Source organism: Littorina saxatilis, linkage group LG4 (assembly GCF_037325665.1).
Source record: "Littorina saxatilis isolate snail1 linkage group LG4, US_GU_Lsax_2.0, whole genome shotgun sequence".
Taxonomy (NCBI): domain Eukaryota; kingdom Metazoa; phylum Mollusca; class Gastropoda; order Littorinimorpha; family Littorinidae; genus Littorina; species Littorina saxatilis.
The window spans coordinates 16203716-16224961 of record NC_090248.1 but is presented as its reverse complement, the minus strand read 5'-3'; the positions used below and the strand labels follow the sequence as shown (position 1 = coordinate 16224961).

Sequence of the window (21246 nt, the reverse complement as noted above, 5' to 3'; positions counted from 1 at the left end):
AACGCCCAGCCGACCACGAAGGGCCATATCAGGGCGGTGCTGCTTTGACATTTAACGTGCGCCACACACAAGACAGAAGTCGCAGCACAGGCTTCATGTCTCACCCAGTCACATTATTCTGACACCGGACCAACCAGTCCTAGCACTAACCCCATAATGCCAGACGCCAGGCGGAGCAGACACTAGATTGCCAATTTTAAAGTCTTAGGTATGACCCGGCCGGGGTTCGAACCCACGACCTCCCGCTCACTGGGCGGACGCCTTACCACTAGGCCACCGTGTTGCGGTGATGCTACACATGTTGACACGTATATTTTTTTCACGTATGACTATTTTTTGTCCTTTTGTATAATGTAAAAAAAATTTCTGAACCGCATGTAAATGAGAGAGTATGTGTGCAAACAGAAACTACAGTTACCATGTTTGTTATCTTGTGTTTTATTAATTGAATAAAAAATAAAATAAAAATAAAAATTTAAAAAAAATTTAAAAAATCAGGTTTGTATTCAGGGAAATTTGCATGAAATGCATGCACAAGATACGACTTTTCCTTCTATTTTCTCTCTTTGGGACTTTCATTTGCGTCAGCTCGGTTTGATATGAAAAACTGAAGAAAAGCCCTGCCTTTTTGCACTGAGAAACTGTGGAAGTAGCGTGTTTACTACTGGGTCTGGCTGTAGTACATTTACCCTCATTTACTTCCTCGTTAGCTTCCAAAGTAAACTCTTTTTTCGTCCCATGCATGCGAAAGTGAGGATGTACTTCCGATGTCGCTCAAAACTTTAGAAGTAGTCGCAAAAGACCCTGAGTTACTCCCTCGCTTTGCTTCGAAGTAAACCCTTTTTCCGGCCCATGCATACGAAAGTGAGGCAAGTACTTCCGATGTCACTCAAAACTTCGGGAGTTGTCGCGAACTTCCTCCATAAGCATACGGGCCCTGATTGACAGCCGCGATGTCTCTCAGGCAAAAAGTTGTGAAAAACAACTTCAGAGAGCCAGTAAGCTGTGCCCAGCACTTCTTCCAATCTCCTTGACCGTAAAACGGCCCGGAAAGAGACCCAAGCCTTGGATTAATAAACCCGAGCCGAGTCGAGGGAAAGACAAGCTGCCCCCCCCCTTTCTATTGGAAGGAAATGCCAATGCCCTGGAACGATCCGTGCGTAAGGTTGTCCACTCAGTACTGAAGGACAAACCCTCGAGGAGACCGTGAGACAATCATGCCAAAGTATGCAAACCTTGGGATGGAGTGAAGCCCGAAAGGCCTGAGAGATAGAAGTCAGCTCAAGAAAAGAGTGACCAATCTCCACCAATGAGAGAGAGAGAGACACCTGAGTACAAGGTACCAGAGTCCAACTCGATGAGAAAATCTCAACAAGTCGCGTAAGGCGAAAATACAACATTTAGTCAAGTAGCTGTCGAACTCACAGAATGAAACTGAACGCAATGCAACGCAGCAAGACCGTATACTCGTAGCATCGTCAGTCCACCGCTCACGGCAAAGGCAGTGAAATTGACAAGAAGAGCGGGGGAGTAGTTGCGCTGAGAAGGATAGCACGCTCTTCTGTACCTCTCTTCGTTTTAACTTTCTGAGCGTGTTTTTAATCCAAACATATTATATCTATATGTTTTTGGAATCAGGAGCCGACAAGGAATAAGATGAAAGTGTTTTTAAATTGATTTCGAAAATTTAATTTTGATAATAATTTTTATATATTTAATTTTCAGAGCTTGTTTTTAATCCAAATATAACATATTTATATGTTTTTGGAATCAGCAAATGATGGAGAATAAGATGAACGTAAATTTGGATCGTTTTATAAAAAAAATATTTTTTTTACAATTTTCAGATTTTTAATGACCAAAGTCATTAATTAATTTTTAAGCCACCAAGCTGAAATGCAATACCGAAGTCCGGGCTTTGTCGAACATTACTTGACCAAAATTTCAACCAATTTGGTTGAAAAATGAGGGCGTGACAGTGCCGCCTCAACTTTCACGAAAAGCCGGATATGACGTCATCAAAGACATTTATCAAAAAAATGAAAAAAACGTATGGGGATTTCATACCCAGGAACTCTCATGTCAAATTTCATAAAGATCGGTCCAGTAGTTTAGTCTGAATCGCTCTACACACACACACAGACAGACACACACACACACACACACACGCACGCATGCACATACACCACGACCCTCGTCTCGATTCCCCCCTCTACGTTAAAACATTTAGTCAAAACTTGACTAAATGTAACCAAAAAAAAAGAAAAAAAAAGATGGTCGCCAGTTATCCTCTACCAGTCCATGCGAACGCAGAGAGAGAGGTAGTACGAGGAAGCAGCGACTTACGATAGTGCGTAAGCCACCGGAAGTGCGTAAATCACAGTGGTCGAAGCCTGGTGTGACTGGTGACCATAAACAAAATGGCTAAAAGCCAGAGTGTTCGCAGATCAGTCTGCTTGTAGGTAATTGAATATGAATCAAAAACCCAAACAGAAAACAAGACTGGTAAGCATAAACGGAAACCCGTGAAGCCGACCAGCCATAAGACTCCCGAGACAAGTGTTCTCAGGGAAAAACCGGAAGTTAACTTCACGGCCAAATCAAGAGCCTTCTTGAGTTTGGCCGAAAAACCAGAACGCGTCTGTCTACCTCTGAAAGACTGAGAGTCAGACGCGGAGATCAATGGGCAAACGCCGTAGTCATAGTTGCCTGTGGTAGAAGGGTGACTGTAAAAGAAAACCCGACCCAACGGAAGTCGTCCTGACTCACCTCATGCTAGGATGAGGGTGAAGAGAGGAAGAGACGTAATCCGAAGTCACAGGAACCAAAAATGCCATAGTCGCACCACGACAGGCAGGAGACTATTGCACAGGCTAAGGCTGAGAGCCGTGATGCCCATCGGACAGCCATTGTACCGAAGTACCCACAGAACGCAGGTAAACATAAGAAACAGAAGTTTCGGCTGTCAAATAAGATGCTGGGCTAAAAGCCCACAGCAAAGAAACCGGAACATTAGCTAACCCTCTGCCAGAAGGAGAGGAGTAGCCAAAACCTGAGAGAGGTGGTAAGCCACAAAGAATGACTCCTCAAACATCCATTGCCAAACAATGCCCCCTCAGGAAAATCTGAATGTTACTTCCGAGGCCAACTCAAGCGCGCCTTAAGTTTGGACGAAACACCAGAACGCGTCTGATCGCTAGAGAAAGACAGAGTCAGACTCGGCGAAAGACTAACAAGGACCATAGTCCAGATGCTTGTGGCAAAAAGTGAGAAAACGGGGTAACCTGAAGACAGAAACCCCACCCAAACGGAAATCGTCCTATCTCATCTTCTGCATAAGATGAGAATAAAGGAAAGAATTGTCGAAGTCCGAAGCCACAAGAACAGAGAAAGCAACAACCACCACCGCCGACAGGTGGAATGGCTGTTGCACCAGCCGAGACTAAAAAACTCGGATGCCCTAAGGTCAGCCATTGTTCCAAAAACCCTGACGTACCTATGAAACGTCTGTGAGAGAAACAACCTCTCCGGTTAAACCGGAAGTGCGACAGAAGCAGCAGCCCGTGGCTGAAACGACTGTTACGCTGACTGAGGACGGAAGCCAGTATACCCGAAGGCCAGCCCTAGATCCGACCAGAAGAGACCTCAGCGTGTGCTCGAGCTGATGGACCTAGATCGCTGTGTAAATATCGGACTGATGCATAAGAATGAAAATATGCACTCATTAGATCGATGGAAGTCGCCCGACCTCACCACTCCCACAATCCATTGGCTGTGTACAGAGACCATCCAATGAAAAAGTGCAGGGAGGAGACCCCTCCGCCATCACCAAAGTGGAGGGCGGAGGGGGGGGGGTGAGATCGGGGGCACTTCCTTGGGGGGGAGAGGCTTGCTGCTAGAGCTGCCCCTCTCCCTGCCCGACACTGATCTATTTTCCCCCGAAATCGGCGTATGGCTGCCTGAATGGCGGGGTAAAAACGGTCATACACGTAAAAATCCACTCGTGCTAAAAACATGAGTGAACGTGGGAGTCTAAGCCCATGAACGAAGAAGAAGAAGAAGACTGATCTATTTCTCGAAACTCGAGAATCAGGCAGAGACTGCCTATTGGCTGCCGGCTTAGCTTGGCCAGAGGCCTGAGCATGCTTCTCCTGTGGAGGCTAGCTCTGCTTCAACCCTTGTAGAGAGAAGTCGGAGACCTGCTGATCTCTATTCGACTGGATCCCCTTTCTTCTGGTATTAAACCCCAATGTTCCAAAGGAGATCCCTCTACCCCGGGCAAAGCTCAAGTATCTCTCTAGGTCTGCTCAGTGAACTGAGAATGCGAGAGAAACAAGTCCCTCCGACACATGACTGTATGAGCATAGTGAAGGGAGGACAGCCTCATATGCTCTTCGCTCACCCTAGCAAGGGCTGACCAAAAGAGTGGAGATGTCCTCAGCCTCCTGATCCGCACAAGGTGTGAAAGGATTCAGTGACTCAGTGAGAGAGCGCTCTAATGATCATCTCCGAGAAAGAGGCAAGTTCCAAAAGCTAAGTCCAATTTCCTCCGATGCAACAAAGGTGTGGTATGGGAACACAACACCCAAGTGCCTCTAAACTGCTTCACCAGCAGAGGAAGAAGTTCCTGCGTCCCCAGTAAAGGCGTACGCGGAAGATCAAAGAACAACAACAAGTTCCAACCCGGCTTCGGCAAGGTGAACTTCTTAAGCAAGAAGGAACAAAAGTTGAAGCCTGTGTAGCCGAAGCCAGCCAAGGCTGAGCGTGTTCCGGAACTGAACCGTGAGGAACGAGCAGCAGAACCGGAACACTGGGGATACCACTTCCGGGAGGGGATGGTCAAGCCAAAACCTGCAAAAAGTGGTACACCACCTCCTATCTTCGCGGAACGGAAGTCCGACATCGGAGACGGAGCAACCAAAGAGGAAGCCGCCAAAGCCGATGCACCCTCCGGGAAATATCTGGAAATAACCTGCGTCGCAGCTTCAAGAGCAGCCAAGAGCTTCGACGGAAATCCAGAACGTGTCTGATCGCTGGCTAAAGACTGAGTATCAGAATAGTCAAGCTACAAACACGGACCGAAGTCACAGTTGCTGGTGGTAGACTGATGAACGGGATAACCGGAAACCCATCCACAACCCAAACACAAATGCCCGCGACGGGACAAGGGTGAGACAGAACAGAAGTGGACTGGGGCCGGAAGCCCGAACGCCCGTAGGCCAGTCCTCGATCAACCCCGGACAAGCCACTACGTGCACTTGTGACGGAGGACCATATGCTTCCGGTAAAACCGGAAGCGCAGCGCCGAAACGGCTGCCACCCTTGCTCCGAAACACAGAAGCCTTCGACAAGGCAAGGGTGAGACGGAACAGAAATTTGCGGGTTGTGATCCCGCGCCAAAGAACTGTTTCCCAGCAGGGAATGTCCGGCAGCCTCACGAGGGCCGGTGGACCAGTTCGACTCACCGGAACGGCCAACCACAGCGGTAGAAGACGACGAGGCAAGTAGATCCGTCCTGAGGCGGAAGACGAAGAAACAAGGGGAACCTCCCCGGAAATCGTCACCGGCGGAACCATCAAAGACGCCAAAGAACGAGCGTCACCCCTGACGGGGGGAACACCGGCAAGCGGCGTGGAACGCTGCAATTCTTCTCTCCCAAGCTGCGGAACTCTGAAATAAAGAGCTAAGCAGTAACGACACCGGAGCGCCATGCTCCGATGCCTAAAAGAGGGACAACAAGAAGAGAAAGAAGTCAAGCATGCTGAACTGCCCCCCAACCACATGTTCGTTTGGGGCAGAATTAGTAACGGACACAACAGTATTACATGCTTAGTCCGAAACAACAACAAGTACCAACGGTCTGGTAGATCGATGACTAAAGCCTTGCCATGATATAACGCTGTCAGCTATGCTGATCAACAAAATGGCGGCCAAACGATAAGTTACTGGAAACATTTACAAGTCCAAAAAGGACGAAAAATTCAGCAACAACGAAATTCCTGTCAAACTAATGACCAAAAAGGAAAGAGCTTACCAACTAACAAAGCAGAAGGCAAGTAAGAAGGTAATATTATGTTTACCTAAACATTACATCGGTCTATGTTAGTGCCAGTGCGTCGACCTGCCAGGCCTCTGGGTCTGGGTAAGGCGAGACGAACATCGGTAGTCTTCTGGAAAACCGAGTGGCAAAGAGATCGATGAGGGGCTTCTCGACCTGAGCCCAGAGGCGTAGAAGCGCCTGATGCGAAATCGTCCATATTCCATGTGAATGACTTTGGACGTTCTGCTGAGGGAATCGGCTAGAACATTCAACTAGCCCGGAAGATATTTCGCTGAGAGAATGATTTTGTGGTGAGAACACCAAATCAGAATCTGGCATGTCCGGTTGGACAGAAAGAGGGACTGAGAACCGCCCTGCTTGTTTATATACGCGGCAACTGTGGTGTTGTCCGTATGAACCAAGACGTGCTTGCCCTTGATGAGAGCCAGAAAACTCGAAAGGCCTAGGAAAACTGCCTCGAGCTCGAGGAGGTTGATGTGCCACTGGGTCTGTGATGGAGACCACTGGCCCTGAGGAGGTGTGACTGTTGAGATGACTCCCCAACCCGTGAGAGAGGCGTCCGAGAAAAGGAGCTCTTCCGGTGTTGGGGGAGCGATCGGAACGCCCTGTGCTAGCCAAGGCGTGTGAAGCCATTGCCGAGTGGTGTCCTTGAACCAATCCATAATCGGAACAGTCACCTGCCAACCCTGAGAGGCTGGATCCCAAGCTGACTTCAAGGCAGCCTGAAACGGCCGTTTGTGTACTCTTCCTAACGGGATCAGAGTGGACATCGACTCCATCTGACCTTGTATAGAAGCCAGTACTCTGACTGGGGCTGTACGAAGGTCGGACATGGAAATCAGAAGATCCTGCAGCTTGTCTATTCTCCTCGGTGAGGGGCGCACAGTCCACTCTAGGGTGTTGAAACACGTACATCCCGAGATAAGTGAATGTTTGCGAAGGAGTAAGCTCGGACTTCTTCTGATTGACTGAGAAACCCAGGTCGTTCGCCTGTTGTAGAACTAACTGGGTGTGGAGATGGCAAAGAGACTCCTCTTGGTTGAGAATCAACCAATCGTCTAGATAAGTTCGCAGACAAACACCCTGTTGCCTGATGAGTGCGCAAAACTGCCGCACAACCATCGTAAATATCCATGGAGCGAGAGAAAGGCCGAAAGGGAGTGCCTTGAACTGGTAAATCTTGTCTCCCCATAAGAAACGGAGCCATTTCTGGTCCGCTTTGTGAATCAGAATGTGAAAATACGCGTCGGTTAGGTCTATGGAGGTCACCCAGTCCGACGGCCTGAGTGACTCCCTGACAGAGGCTGGTGTCTCCATGGTAAACCTTATTTTCCGAAGAAACTTGTTCAGAGGAGAAAGGTCTAAGGCTGGACGCCATTTCAATCACATTTGTTCATTACTCTTTGCCATATCACAGAATAAACAAGAAGGGCAAAGCCCATACGACTCACATGCTTGACCTCGACCTTTAGGGTAACTAAACCTAGCAATGACATCATACACTAAGAACTGCTTTACACATTTTTCCTACCAAAATACATGTGACCTTGACCCACGGTCAAGGTCATCCAAGGTCATGCAACACAAAGCTGTTAATTCAAGACATAGGAAGTACAATGGTGCTTATTGGCTCTTTCTACCATGAGATATGGTCACTTTTAGTGGTTCACTACCTTATTTTGGTCACATTTCATAAGGGTCAAAGTGACCTTGACCTTGATCATATGTGACCAAATGTGTCTCATGATGAAAGCATAACATGTGCCCCACATAATTTTTAAGTTTGAAACAGTTATCTTCCATAGTTCAGGGTCAAGGTCACTTCAAAATATGTATACAATCCAACTTTGAAGAGCTCCTGTGACCTTGACCTTGAAGCAAGATAAACCAAACTGGTATTAAAAGATGGGGCTTACTTTGCCCTATATATCATATGTAGGTGAGGTATTCAATCTCAAAAACTTCAGAGAAAATGGGAAAAATGTGAAAAATAGCTGTTTTTTAGACAACATGTATGGCCCCTGCGACCTTGACCTTGAAGCAAGGTCAAGATGCTATGTATGTTTTTTGGGGCCTTGTCATCATACACCATCTTGCCAAATTTGGTACTGATAGACTGAATAGTGTCCAAGAAATATCCAACGTTAAAGTTTTCCGGACGGACGGACGGACGACTCGGGTGAGTACATAGACTCACTTTTGCTTCGCATGTGAGTCAAAAAACTATTGAAGCTAACAAATGCATGATGATCAATAAAGGGGATCACTGACGGCGACAAAAATAACATGCACTGATCAAACCTTAATTTTTGTTTTCTTGTAATGAGACAGCATGTATACCTTTTGCATGACCTGAAGTTGTGCTTCAGCAAAGGACAGTTTGTGTGCGAGTTCAGCATGCTGGGTGTGCAGGCGTCTGAGGTCAGCATCCAGCGTGTTGCGTCGATTCTCACCATTGCGTGACTCCTCCTTCAGTCGCTGCACTTGCTCCATTAGGCTGTTGTTTCGCTCTTCTAGCAAGGCTTTGGTCTAAACAAGCAAAACAACTCTTTACTCTTGTGTTATTCCAAACCACAATGGTATGAGTAATTGTCATGTTTGACAAAGGAGCAAACGCGTTGGAACAATAACATATGACCCTTTCATTGTCAGGTCAATTTTTCCTCGGTTGTATGCTTCACTTAACTAGGAAATACTGAATGAATATTGAACATGAGAAACGAACATATGTAGTTTCAGCAGCAAAATACAGAGTAAATATTTTACTAACTTAGTAACAGAGCACATACAAAATGTTAACTATGCAATCAAAAGTCTTGTGCACTGCTGGTCAACGTGAAAGTAATTAGGTATCACACAAAAATGTGTACCTCGAGCAAAAAGTGTCTCTTCAACAATTCAGGGGGACTAAAAAGATAAAAGGTATGTCATACTCTTTCACTGTCAGAGCGTAAGCTGTTGATGACAGTGCTGAGATGCTCGTGTGAATCAGCAGACGCAGCATTCAGACTTGACACACGCAGTGTCTCTAGCTGCTGCTTCAGCAACATCACCTCATGCTGTGACTGAGTCAATCTGACAACAGATCACATAAAACTCACAACACTGGATACACAGGGATAAATACAGACCTGGGAACCCCTGTTTTGCACTTGGAGTATTCTCTAAGAAACTTAGTGTATTTTCAGAAAAATTAGTGTACTCCACACACCATTTGAACATCGATGATTCAAACATGCTTTGCACGCGTTTGTTGCACCGTAAATGAAGTTTACCAAAACATTTTAAACGGATGCTTCTTTCAAAGTTATTGTTTTAAACAGTACTGCTTGTGAAGAAAGTAGTCTGGGATTTTTTAATTGTATTTTTTCCCACCGACCGTACTAATGGTATTTTAGACAATCAAGCGTACAAATTACGGCAAGATCGTATGGGTTCCCAGGTCTGTATATAACATATAACAGTGCTTCATGCCGTATTTCAAGTTTCAAAAATAGCAAATACACTAATGTTGTAATACAGTGGTACCTCTATCTAACACCTTTGAAAATGTAACCGAAATTTGGTCGTTATACTGAGAGGTCGTAATATAGAGATTTGTTTTGTCAAGTCGATCCTTGTCAGGGTCCATCAACAATCTGGACTGACATTGGCATTTTGCTTGATGCTGCCCGCAATGTGATCATGTTCTCCTTTCTTCAAAGGTTATGGTAACAAGCTGACTATTAAATTAATTACCCATGCACGCATACATTTTTGCTGATAAAACACCAGCCCCCTAACTACTCAGAATTGAAATAAACACAAAGGGATCGAACAAAAGCACAGTGACGAAGCGAGTAGCCACACGAACTTGAGATAAGTTAATTATCTGTTTCATAAGTATTTGTCTGCCTGTCTACTTCAAAGACCTTTGGGTCAACATTCTATTAAATGTAACGTTTTGTTTTGTCAATAATAAACGTTCCAATTACCTGCCATTCTTGTGTTTTTTTAACGTTGGCAATCTATCTGTTTTTGGAGAAAAAAAATTATGAGATTCTAAGGACTTTCAGAACAGCCTATGTATAGGGGCCTGCATCTACTATCTTCGTAAATGGTCCCCTACATTTAACGTGTTCTGGAACCTCCCCTTCTTCTGTGGCTGACAGGAGAGATATAGAGAATACTACATGGCTTGCTGTGTCGTACCAGATTTACATGAGTTGTTTTTTTAAATATTGAACTGCGAGCGAAAGCGAGCTGTTCACTATTTGGAAAAGCAACGAGTGTAAATCTGGTACGAACCAGCAAGCCATGTAGTATTCTGTTTATCCTACATACTGTACTTACGTGTATTTTACTGAAAATGTCCTGCAGTCGAGGCAGCTAAATTGAAGACGCTTGTTTTGGAACCTCGATCTCTTCTAAAGTAAAGAAACGTCACTCTGAAAGTGTGGCGTGACGTGTTAGTTCTAAAAATTCATCGAGGGTAATTAATTAGCGAGCGCAATTTTTTTTTTCTACAATGACGTTTGTCTCGGTGACTTTGGCATCATAAGCAGTGGAAAAACAGGTCCCTGCCAGACTTGCTTGACATGACCTCATTTACATGATATACACACGTGTGATTTGAACGATTATTATCTCACGAGTGTCTCTCTCACGTATGTAGGATAAATCTGATTTCAAAACCAGTAGGTTTGAATTTGTTTCTCCGTTTTCACACTTGCACCTTGTCCATTTGTTTGTGCTGTTGCGTTTGTCACCACTTTATTTGAAACTTTAACAAATTTCATGTCGCAAAGCCAGTGCTTTCTGGCATCATTTTTCATTTTTCTATTCAAAGTGACGAGCTCATTCTCCTAAAACGGTCAGAAGAGATACTGAATGAGGCGGGGCTTGCCTCCTTTTATAGCATGAGTGGCTCCTTTAAAGAGAAAATAAAGCAATGGGCTGAAATAGACTGGAAAAAAACGTGGCTGCACATTAGTCAGTTTGTGTGCTGACTTGGAAGTGGTGTTGTACACGGACAGGATTTCAGCAAGGTTTCGCATCCGTTTCGTGAACTGACCCGATTGGAGATGAAGTTATAGGTAAACCAAAATCATGACAATTTTGGAAAAATTCGTTATAAGTCCACTGATAGTTGGTGGTACGTCGTATCAGTAAGGGGGGACTAAAGAAGTAAGAAATACTAAGAAATAGAAAAAATAATCCGTCAGAGAAAAATGGGTCATAATACCGAGGGAGCCGTAAAAAAAAGAGGGGTCGTTGAAGGTGGTACCACCGTATCAAGAATATGGGGTCACTATCAACAGAAAACTCACATTTAAGTCAACAGTAACAAAGTCATAAGACTTATCAGTGGATTTTTTACACAAACAAGCACAGTCAAATTTCTCCTCTTTACACAGCGTGTGCTCATGTCCCAGATGATGTCAGAGCATACCTTTCCTGAAGGCTTTCAAGTTTCACTTGTAGCTTGGTGTTAAGTTCCTGAAAAAAAGAGGAAGCAAATGCTCACAAATATTACAGAAGAAAGGCTTTCATGTTCCCCTTTATCAACCAAATCAAAAATGAACACAATTTCATTAAAATATATTCATATTCCCTTGACAAGAATATATCTTTATTTTTTTAACAAGACTCATAAAATTAACATTCATATATTCCTGATCATTTTCTGACTCCAAATATATATTGTTTTATTGTGTTTGATTAAAAATATGCTCAAAAGGAATTAAGACATTCGCTGAATGGAAATTCATGCTTCAAACCTTCAACTTCAGAAGTTAAACGGAGGCCAAATTAGTACATGTATTGTGCCTTGGGAAAGAAAGTCGCAAGAGAACATCTTTAGCCTTTCAATAAGATATCATGAGTGGACTGAAGAGAACTTTGAAGTCAAAGGTTGGAAGCATAATTTCCATCCTCAGTTTAAGGGAATTCCAGTGAATTTGAGTTACTTCCCTTGCTAATGTTTATACTCATAGAGTTACTTGACTGATTGCGACGGGCAATACGCACAGTCCAGTTGTGCAGTCGCCACGAGTTTGTGCTATATTCACAGAGTGTGCGGATATCTTTTGCTACTGGGGTGCGTAATTTGAACTGCAAGAACTGAGATATTCTTGATTTCAGTGAATAGTTCTAATACATGTCAATTTGTTTGTTTTTATATGATTTTAAGAGATTCCCAGATCGTTTTGTGTGAATAACATAGTTAGGTCAAGTGTGCGCACGGCACCTTGATATAGGTCCATTCCTTCTTTGCGTTATGGAAACAGCCGTGTTTCTGGTGAAAGAATCGGCATCTAAACTCGCCATATTTTCAAATCCACTGGGACTAGAACAACAAAATGTGACTATCTTGTAAAACAATTCCTGAGCCTTCCAACTCTGGTACAGTAAAACCTGCGAGCAAAGGACGCTCTTGGGGAGCCTTGCCACTGTCCTTTGTAGCAAGGTGTCCTTTCTTATGAATATGAATGCGCCAACATTTTTTTGGAGAAAAAAAACACCCAACAGTCACTGATTCTTTTTTGCCACAGTGATTATTAAAACTCAAAGTTTTGAAGCCCTCAAGTTTTTTGTGGTTTTTTTGTTCAAAGAAAAGGAGAGAGAGAGAGAGAGAGAGAGGTGCAATCGGTTTCTTATCTGAAGCAATGGGCCATTCACTGGAAGATTCTTTGATCGAGCTGTTGAAAACCACTCGAAGAGTTCTTCGTTCAACTCGTCATAGGTTGTTTTTCTTCTCTTAACACATTTTGCCGTCGATCTGGCACCGGAGTCCCACTGACTGAGAATTTGTGTTCGATCAGCTTTTATGTTGGAAATTTGAGTTTTTCCTCAATTCAATCAATCAATCAATCAATCAATGAGTCTTATATCGCGCATATTCCGTGGGTACAGTTCTAGGCGCTCTGCAGTGATGCCGTGTGAGATGAAATTTTATACGGCCAGTAGATTGCAGCCATATCGGCGCATATTTACCTTTCACGGCCTATTATTCCAAGTCACACGGGTATAGGTAGACAATTATTAACTGTGCCTAAGCAATTTTGCCAGGAAAGACCCTTTTGTCAATCGTGGGATCTTTAACGTGCACACCCAATGTAGTGTACACGGGGGGAGGTTCGGACACCGAAGAGAGTCTGCACACAAAGTTGACTCTGTGAAATAAATTTCTGCCGAACCTGGGATCGAACTCACGCTGACAGCGGCCAACTGAATACAAATCCAGCGCGCTACCAACTGAGCTATATCCCCGCTATAATTCAGCTCATCAGCAACTTTTCGAACGGTCTTTATGACATCGACTCTCTCTTCTAAAGTCAAATGTTTTCGTTTTGGCATGATGAGACGAAGACGAAGGATGAAACGAAGATGCATCACAGTACAGAAAGTAGAAACCTGAAATGTTTGTGAGTTCACGGCATCGACCAATGAGCGTGCACCATACAAAAATCAACTTCTTTCAAGTGCTGTCATTGGCTTACAAAATAAGCTTCTCGCGCGTTCACATCGCCAGCGAGATTGTATTTGCAGAACCAAGATGGCGGACCAGCGTCTGCTAAAAGCTGTCTGCTTCAAGGGTTTGTCCGTTGTTGACAAGTAACGAACCCAATCGGGACCAAAAAAGGGTGTCCGCGTCCGCGCCTTTGAGGTGTTCGCTCTTTTAAGGTGTTTTTGAGAGTAAAATACATCCGTCCTCACTTGAATTGTCCGTTATGCTAAGGTGTCCGCCGAAATAAGGGTCCGCTAGATGCAGGTTTTACTGTAGTGATTTTTTTCTGCAAACTGGCCTTGGACAGTATGACGGTTTTAGTCAACCAAGTAAATAGATCTAAAATGTGCGTGGACGAGCTTTTCAATGGCGTTTTTGAAGCCTGCGAATGTTGTGTTTACAAATCGTTTCAGGGGCAACCTTCAATCTAAATGTACAGACAAACAAAATACATGGAACGAAAGCTAAGAGGCTGGACTGTTAGATGTTGTTTTGACTTTTGCAAATCTTGCAGGTCTTTGATGCAAGAAAGACTCAAAAATTGCCTTTTTTCAAGCAAGTGGAGATTGAAGAGTATCGAAGGAATGCAATAGCCATACGTCAAAATAAAGAACAGGCCTTACTCTTTCCAATGATGAATTATTAGGCACTGCACATACGATTTTAGACCTGCCCCCAAAGTGATTATTCAATAATTAATACCATAAAAACAAGTCGCGTAAGGCAAAATTACTACATTTAGTCAAACTGTGGAACTCACAGAATGAAACTGAACGCACTGCATTTTTTCACAATGACCGTAGTCCGCCGCTTGTGCAAAACGGAGTGAAACTGACGAGCCTGTTCAGCGCGGTAGTGGTTTCGCTGTGCTGCAAAAATATAGCACGCTTTTCTGTACCTCTCTTTGTTTGAACTTTCTGAGCGTGTTTTTAATCCAAACATATCATATCTATATGTTTTTGGAATCAGGAACCGACAAGGAATAAGATGAAATTGTTTTAAATCGATTTCGGAAATTTGATTTTGATAATAATTTTTATATTTTTAATTTTCAGACCTTGTTTTTAATCCGAATATAACATATTTATACGTTTTTGGAATCAGAAAATGATGAAGAATAAGATGAACGTAAATTTGGATCGTTTTATGAAAAAATAATTTTAATTACAATTTTCTGATTTTTAATGACCAAAGTCATCAATTAATTTTTAAGCCACCAAGCTGAAATGCAATACCGAAGTCCGGCCTTCGTTGAAGATTGCTTGGCCAAAATTTCAATCAATTTGATTGAAAAATGAGGGTGTGACAGTGCCGCCTCAACTTTTACAATAAGCCGGATATGACATCAAAGACATTTATCGAAAAAATGAAAAAAACGTCCGGGGATATCATACCCATGAGGAACTCTCATGTCAAATTTCATAAAGATCAGTCCAGTAGTTTACTCTCAATCGCTCTACACACACACACGCACACACACACACACACACAGACACACATACACCACGACCCTCGTCTCGATTCCCCCTCTATGTTAAAACATTTAGTCAAAACTTGACTAAATGTAAAAAGGACACCCTATTTTGGCTGTAAAAAGTGCCAAAATACGATAAATTTCAAACCTTTGTCATGTGTTTGAAGCAGTACAGCTCTGTGATGCCATTTAGTGCATCACCCAGCTATAGTCAAGGGTCAACCCGACGGGGTTGGGTTAGAGATGATGTTTTTCAGAAAGCTTATTCAATTTACAGCCGATGTTCGGTAAAACGAAAAATGGCTCCGTTGTACCGCTTTTGAGTGAGGAGCGTCTTTGTAACCTAACCCCTATTCTGCCAAAAACGCAGTTTTGGTGCAGGGGGTATGGTACAAATAAACGTTGTATACTTCGTTTCGGCAAACAGACATTTGTAAATTATACACTAAACAAAAGCTAAAGGCTGTGTTCTATCAGGCAATATACAAACAACATTCTTCCTATGGATACTTTCAGACATTAACCTGCGAGTACAACATCGTGTTGAGAAAATCAAATTATGTCATTCTTCCAAACGATAAGTGAAGATAATTCAGTCCCAGGTTAATATTGCAATCATACATACACACACAAGTCGATTTTTCTTATAGATGGACTGACTTGGCATCCATATTGGTTAGTTCCATTTGGCAGACACCAGCCATATGAAACAAAATTGAGTCAATGTGCATCAGCTTCAAAAAAGAGAAAACGATCGACTGGGGATAAAACCTGACATAAACACAGCCCTGGAAGAAGATAGTTTTGTCCTGCCAGATGTCATTTGATGCAGCATACGAAAGATGAAACTGTTATAAGGAAATACGAGTTTGTTTAAACGGATGTTGTTGTTTTCTAATTTTTCACTTCCGGTTTTGCCTCATAATGTCGAATTATTTGTCTAAAATAAGTATTTTTCATTTTATAAAACTCGCATTTAATATACAGGGTGGGCCATAAAAAGTGTCCACATTTAATTTGTTAATATTTTTCCTGAAAAGTGATATTTTCTTTTCTGTTTCAGATAGAATTTGAGACAAGCATCTTAGAATTCTTTTAAAGCCTGAATGGATCGCATTCCAGTACAGGAAAGGACCAAAATCGTTGAACTTTACTTTGCTACCAATTCTGTGGTTCTCGCCCAGCGCGCTTTTCGGAGAGAGTTCCCTGGCACACACTGTCCATGTGCGAGAACTGTGAAGCGCCTCGTGGATAAATTCAGGGTTATGTCCTTTATTGTTATCTGCGAGACTACCAGTGTTCCTGAATTTATCCACGAGGCGCTTCACAGTTCTCGCACATGGACAGTGTGTGACAGGGAACTCTCTCCGAAAAGCGCGCTGGGCGAGAACCACAGAATTGGTAGCAAAGTAAAGTTCAACGATTTTGGTCCTTTCCTGTACTGGAATGCGATCCATTCAGGCTTTAAAAGAATTCTAAGATGCTTGTCTCAAATTCTATCTGAAACAGAAAAGAAAATATCACTTTACAGGAAAAATATTAACAAATTAAATGTGGACACTTTTTATGGCCCACCCTGTATATATATATATATTGAAATTTTTTAAAACAAAAGTAATCTTTTATGAAGCTTTATGCATCTGATTATTAAAGGTAACCGTTTTAGACTTTTGACATGCAGTTTTGTTATGCACAAAATGTCTTTTTGCTCCCTACCCGCCTTGAAAACATGACCGAAAAAGATGTTTATATCATCAGAAAGAGACTCATTCACTGCTATGACGACCATTGTATGTGAAATTCTATGCTGAAAATGTAATTAGAGTAAATGATAAGTGATTGTAGCATTGGTTATATTTGGCATACCTTTTGTTCATTGCGTCAGCTTCAAATTTCAGAAAACGTTCATACATGTCTCAATGTCTTCATTTACTATGACAAAACAAGCTAAACTCCCCACAGCATGCCCCCAAAGGGTATGCAAACAAATTACATAACACTAAAGTAAGCTAGGATCTTTCTTTCTTCTTAATTTGCCTATTGGAAATGGTAGAAATGGACTTCTTATAAAGTGCAGCCCTCAGTCTGGGGGTACCGGTTGCTAAAAACATTATTTCTTTTAAATTAATCCTAGACGTATCCCGGTTTCTTCAAAAAGTGCAAGTCTTCTGTTCGTAGTAGGCACTGCCATTGTTAAGTTAGTTACATTGTACGTTGAAGTGTATGCATTTGAAATTGCCGAAAACGCTGGATACAAGTTATGTTGGATTAAATCGAAACCTACCCTTTACTGTAAATTACGTCCTATGATTAGGGGGTACTATAGTTAAAGATTAAGGCATATGAACTCTCCTTTGCCACTTATCTCATCAACAAATATACATATGAGTAGGTAAGTCATTGGAGATAAAAACCAGGAACTCTCATAACGGTGTCACATTAGCATTTTATTCAACTTCCGGTTATCTACTGGCTGATGCGCTATTTTCAGCTGTTCACACGTTATCTCAGGAAAAACCTTTACCAACAAAAGTGCATATGATTATGAAAAAAAGTACATTTTGTTTTTGAATCTTATGTAATGCATCGTCAATTCATATAGGTTTGAATTTGTCGAAAATGTTATTGTCAGGGTTTCATGTATCTGAAATGTACTTTTGTTGCATAGTGTTCGTACTAGAACGTGTATTTAGATTAAACCTAAAAGACATCATTGTACGCTCAAAAGTAAATGTTTTACTGATCACAAAAAAGTTTGAGAATGTTTTAACAGCAATAAGCTACCGTATATATATGATTGCAAACAATGATTGAGTTATACTTCCGGTTTCTTGAGTCTTCCTATCTTTTTTCGATTTTTTTCTTAGACTGGCACTTAGTAAAGGCGTGTTTTCAAAGAAATTCAAAATAATGTAATCCCTGTATCATACTGACGTGTTTGTCTTTTTATTCGGCATCAAAGATATTCATTTCATGTGGCAGAAAATCCTAGTGTACGCGATACGCTCGTTACTGTGACCCTACCCTGCAAAATCACACGTCAACACAGACCGGGGGTTGGTAGCTTTAAGTGCTTGTATACACCAATGGTTTTCACCAAGTGCAATTTTTTATCATTAATAAAGAAATAAACATATTTTGTACATCATTGCAACATCCAATTTGGCTTTGAGAAAATGTTATTTCCGTCCTTCGCTTTTCTAAGCAGTCAAAAGAGACATACGATTCAGGTCGTGTCAATGGATGTCCGTAGACTTAGTAATTTTCCAATGATGTTTTGTTGAACATTTTGTAACAAGAGCGGATATCACATGCAACAGGTTAATCACACTTGTTACATGAAGAAACGGAGACGGATATCTGAAACGATATGTACATGCGTAAGATGTGGTTGGGTGAGTGTGAGTGTGTTTGTGTGTGTGTGTGTGTGGGGGGGGGGGGGTCCCTCTCTCTCGCTTTCTCTTTCTTATTGTTGTTGGAGACAAAGCAGACTTATCTTTGAATGTTTCAGATATAACACAGTTTGGATTCAGCTTAAAGGCTCAATGCTTCTATTGAAAAGAGTTAGGCGCACCTTATAAGATCGGGGCAGGCTTTTACGTGAAATAAGAACATCCCTCCACTCTGTCACATACCAAAGAAACAAATACATGTAGTCTAAATGCTACCTGTGTACAGTGGTAATTATTTTGATGAATGAACTGTTTAAATGCAACAAGTAACATTTGAAATGTAGTCACAATAACAATAAAACTCACCGCAAAAAGCAGCCAGATCAGTGCTGTGTTTTGGCATGAGACAAATTCAAGGAATGGTCTTACCCCAAATAAAAGCCTGGTCAGATCTAAGATTATAAGCCAAACTGTTTTGATGAGATCATTAGTGTGCCTGTAAGACGGTACATTGTACTGAAAACACTATTTCAGGGCTGGTTTTTTTTTCGGAGATGAGTGATATATAGCTAAAAGAAGTAGACTTTTGGCGTCTTTGGTTTTGGTTTCTTCTCTGTTGTTCTAAGAATGTGTGTCTGATGACACGCCCCTTCAGCTCCGACCCTTCCTAATTATGTATACTCGTGTAAATATGCCACAGAAAAACCATAAAAACTGTCATCACTCACATTATTATTTTTAGACTCGCAATCCACTGATTTCCAAAGAACTGCTTCTGCACACACTGACTGCATGACTATTGTGAAATAACTTGATTCACACCTTTGAGTGTATATTATACATTTTAAACCTTCACGTCAACTTACTTACGAAGGAACAAACCTGGGGGAACATCAAAACAAACTGGCTGTGGTGTGATAATAGCGTTGAAACACGTCATCACTTGAATCATTTGTCATTTTATCTCACTTAATTAACAATTAAGGTACCTCTGATCATTTGCATTCGGCATGTGTGCTTCCAATAAGCACATTGCTGAACAGAAGAAAGGAGTAAAAGAATGAGGGAAAATTGTATTCGTCCCAAAGAATTTCCCCTAATAACTCACAATCCAAACATTAGGTGTTTTTTGGGGATAAAATGTCGACAACCATTGCTGAAATATTGATTTCCCGAGATGAACTTTTAGCAGACCTTCCAAAGCACCAGTGCAGTCAAGATTAAGAAGGAGTGTATGTTTGTGACGTCACATGTACACGTGCAAATTATAGCGGAAGGGCCTCCTAATATGGACTGGGTCCTAAAATGGACCACCTTTCGTTCTGACAAACTAATGGTGCCAGAGCGCTCAGAACAGTTTTATTCGCTGAATGCATCCTCTCTTGATAACTTGCACATGTCGAAAAAGTTGTGGACGCAGAAAACCGTTAGGTTTTTTTTCTCCCTTTTGTTTTTTTTCACACTTTTAGCTTCGTTCACTCTAAATCTGACGCTTAAAAGACAAAGCTATGAACACACAACAATTGCATTATAGGACAGCTTAAAGGCTGTATTCGCTACACTTTAGCAGTGTTGGCCCCGAGTTTCTGTCACAAACAAAAAATTATAGCAAAAACTCGAAGTATCTCTGTGTTCCCTAATATGGACCACCTTCAACAAATAGAAGAAAAGAAAAGATAAAGGACGGATTCAGTCATTCTCAAGAAGCTTGCTGAAAATGACCTATAACTAGCCCTCGAGATTTCAATAAATTATACTTCTTTACGTGAAAGTTGATCATTTCAATTATTTTCTCTCTGTTTTTGATTTGTTTTAAACAGTTTCCTCTTGTGTTTCAAATACAGTTCTCGTCGAATCCAAACCTGTAAATCTGAAGCATATTTCAATTAGGCTGACTTGCATGGTAAGTTAATTTGCAAGTTGTATCATGTTATTTTGAAGAAAACAGGGCTTTTTACAGTGATTCTCGAAAGTCTCATCACTGGTCCATGAGGCCCCTAATATGGACCAGTTGTAATTTTTTTTCTGTATTTTATTTTTAGCAAATGACTGTAAAAGCTAGTTCTCTCTAATTAGTCTTCAAGATTTACGAAAGAGAGAACAACTACCAAACACACAAGAGGCGAAGCCTTCAAGGCTCACGTAAGAAATAGACAAACAGTAACACAAACTCAATCACTTCGTCACACATACACACACACACACACACACAGTAAGCGGCATAGGTGACACTGTGCAAGAAAGCGAGACACTAGATCTAGATCTGAATGGCCGATTTCGAAGAAAAAACTAGCCCGCTCGGCAAAATAACAATGACCGAGACTTTCAGTAATTCCTTCGCGTGACGTCTAACCCTCTTACGTCATAATGTGACGTCTTCAAATGTTGTGACGTCTTCAAATGTTAAAGTTTCTACCACAGACATACATACATACATACGCACGCACGCACGCACGCACGCACAGACAGACAAAAGTTAGCATCGCATAAGCTACACTTACGTGAGCCAAAAATGAAACAGCTTTTGCAAAAAAACAGCTAGTTAGCAGCGTGAAACAAAAAGTGGTCCATATTAGGGGCCCTTCCCCTATTAGGATGCACCATAACATGTTTTACTTACTTCCGATTAAAACTGTATAGTTGTATTTTATGTCTTGCATATTTTCAAATGATTTAAATGAAACACCCAAAGCGGCGGCTTTGCTGGTATCGATATTTTGAAGAAACAAAAATACGTCATCACTACATAAATACAAACAACGTGACGTCATTTTAATTGACGTCAAAATCTGTATGTTTTCCTTACCTTTCCAATGATATGCCGTTAAAG

The 21246-nt window shown here is 41.9% G+C and overlaps 1 protein-coding gene across 3 annotated transcripts in view; it reads right to left on the bottom strand.

The window, feature by feature from the left end:
• LOC138964089 (ankyrin repeat domain-containing protein 26-like) overlaps nucleotides 1-21246 on the bottom strand; it is a 609546-nt gene that overhangs the window by 290604 nt on the left and 297696 nt on the right. For all 3 annotated transcript variants that reach the window (XM_070335976.1, XM_070335974.1, XM_070335975.1), the window contains exons 35-37: nucleotides 11493-11539; nucleotides 8995-9136; nucleotides 8402-8590 (exon numbers count right to left, since the gene is read on the bottom strand). In XM_070335976.1, the coding sequence (XP_070192077.1) occupies nucleotides 8402-8590; nucleotides 8995-9136; nucleotides 11493-11539 (378 nt within the window). The remainder of the gene's footprint in view (nucleotides 1-8401; nucleotides 8591-8994; nucleotides 9137-11492; nucleotides 11540-21246) is intronic.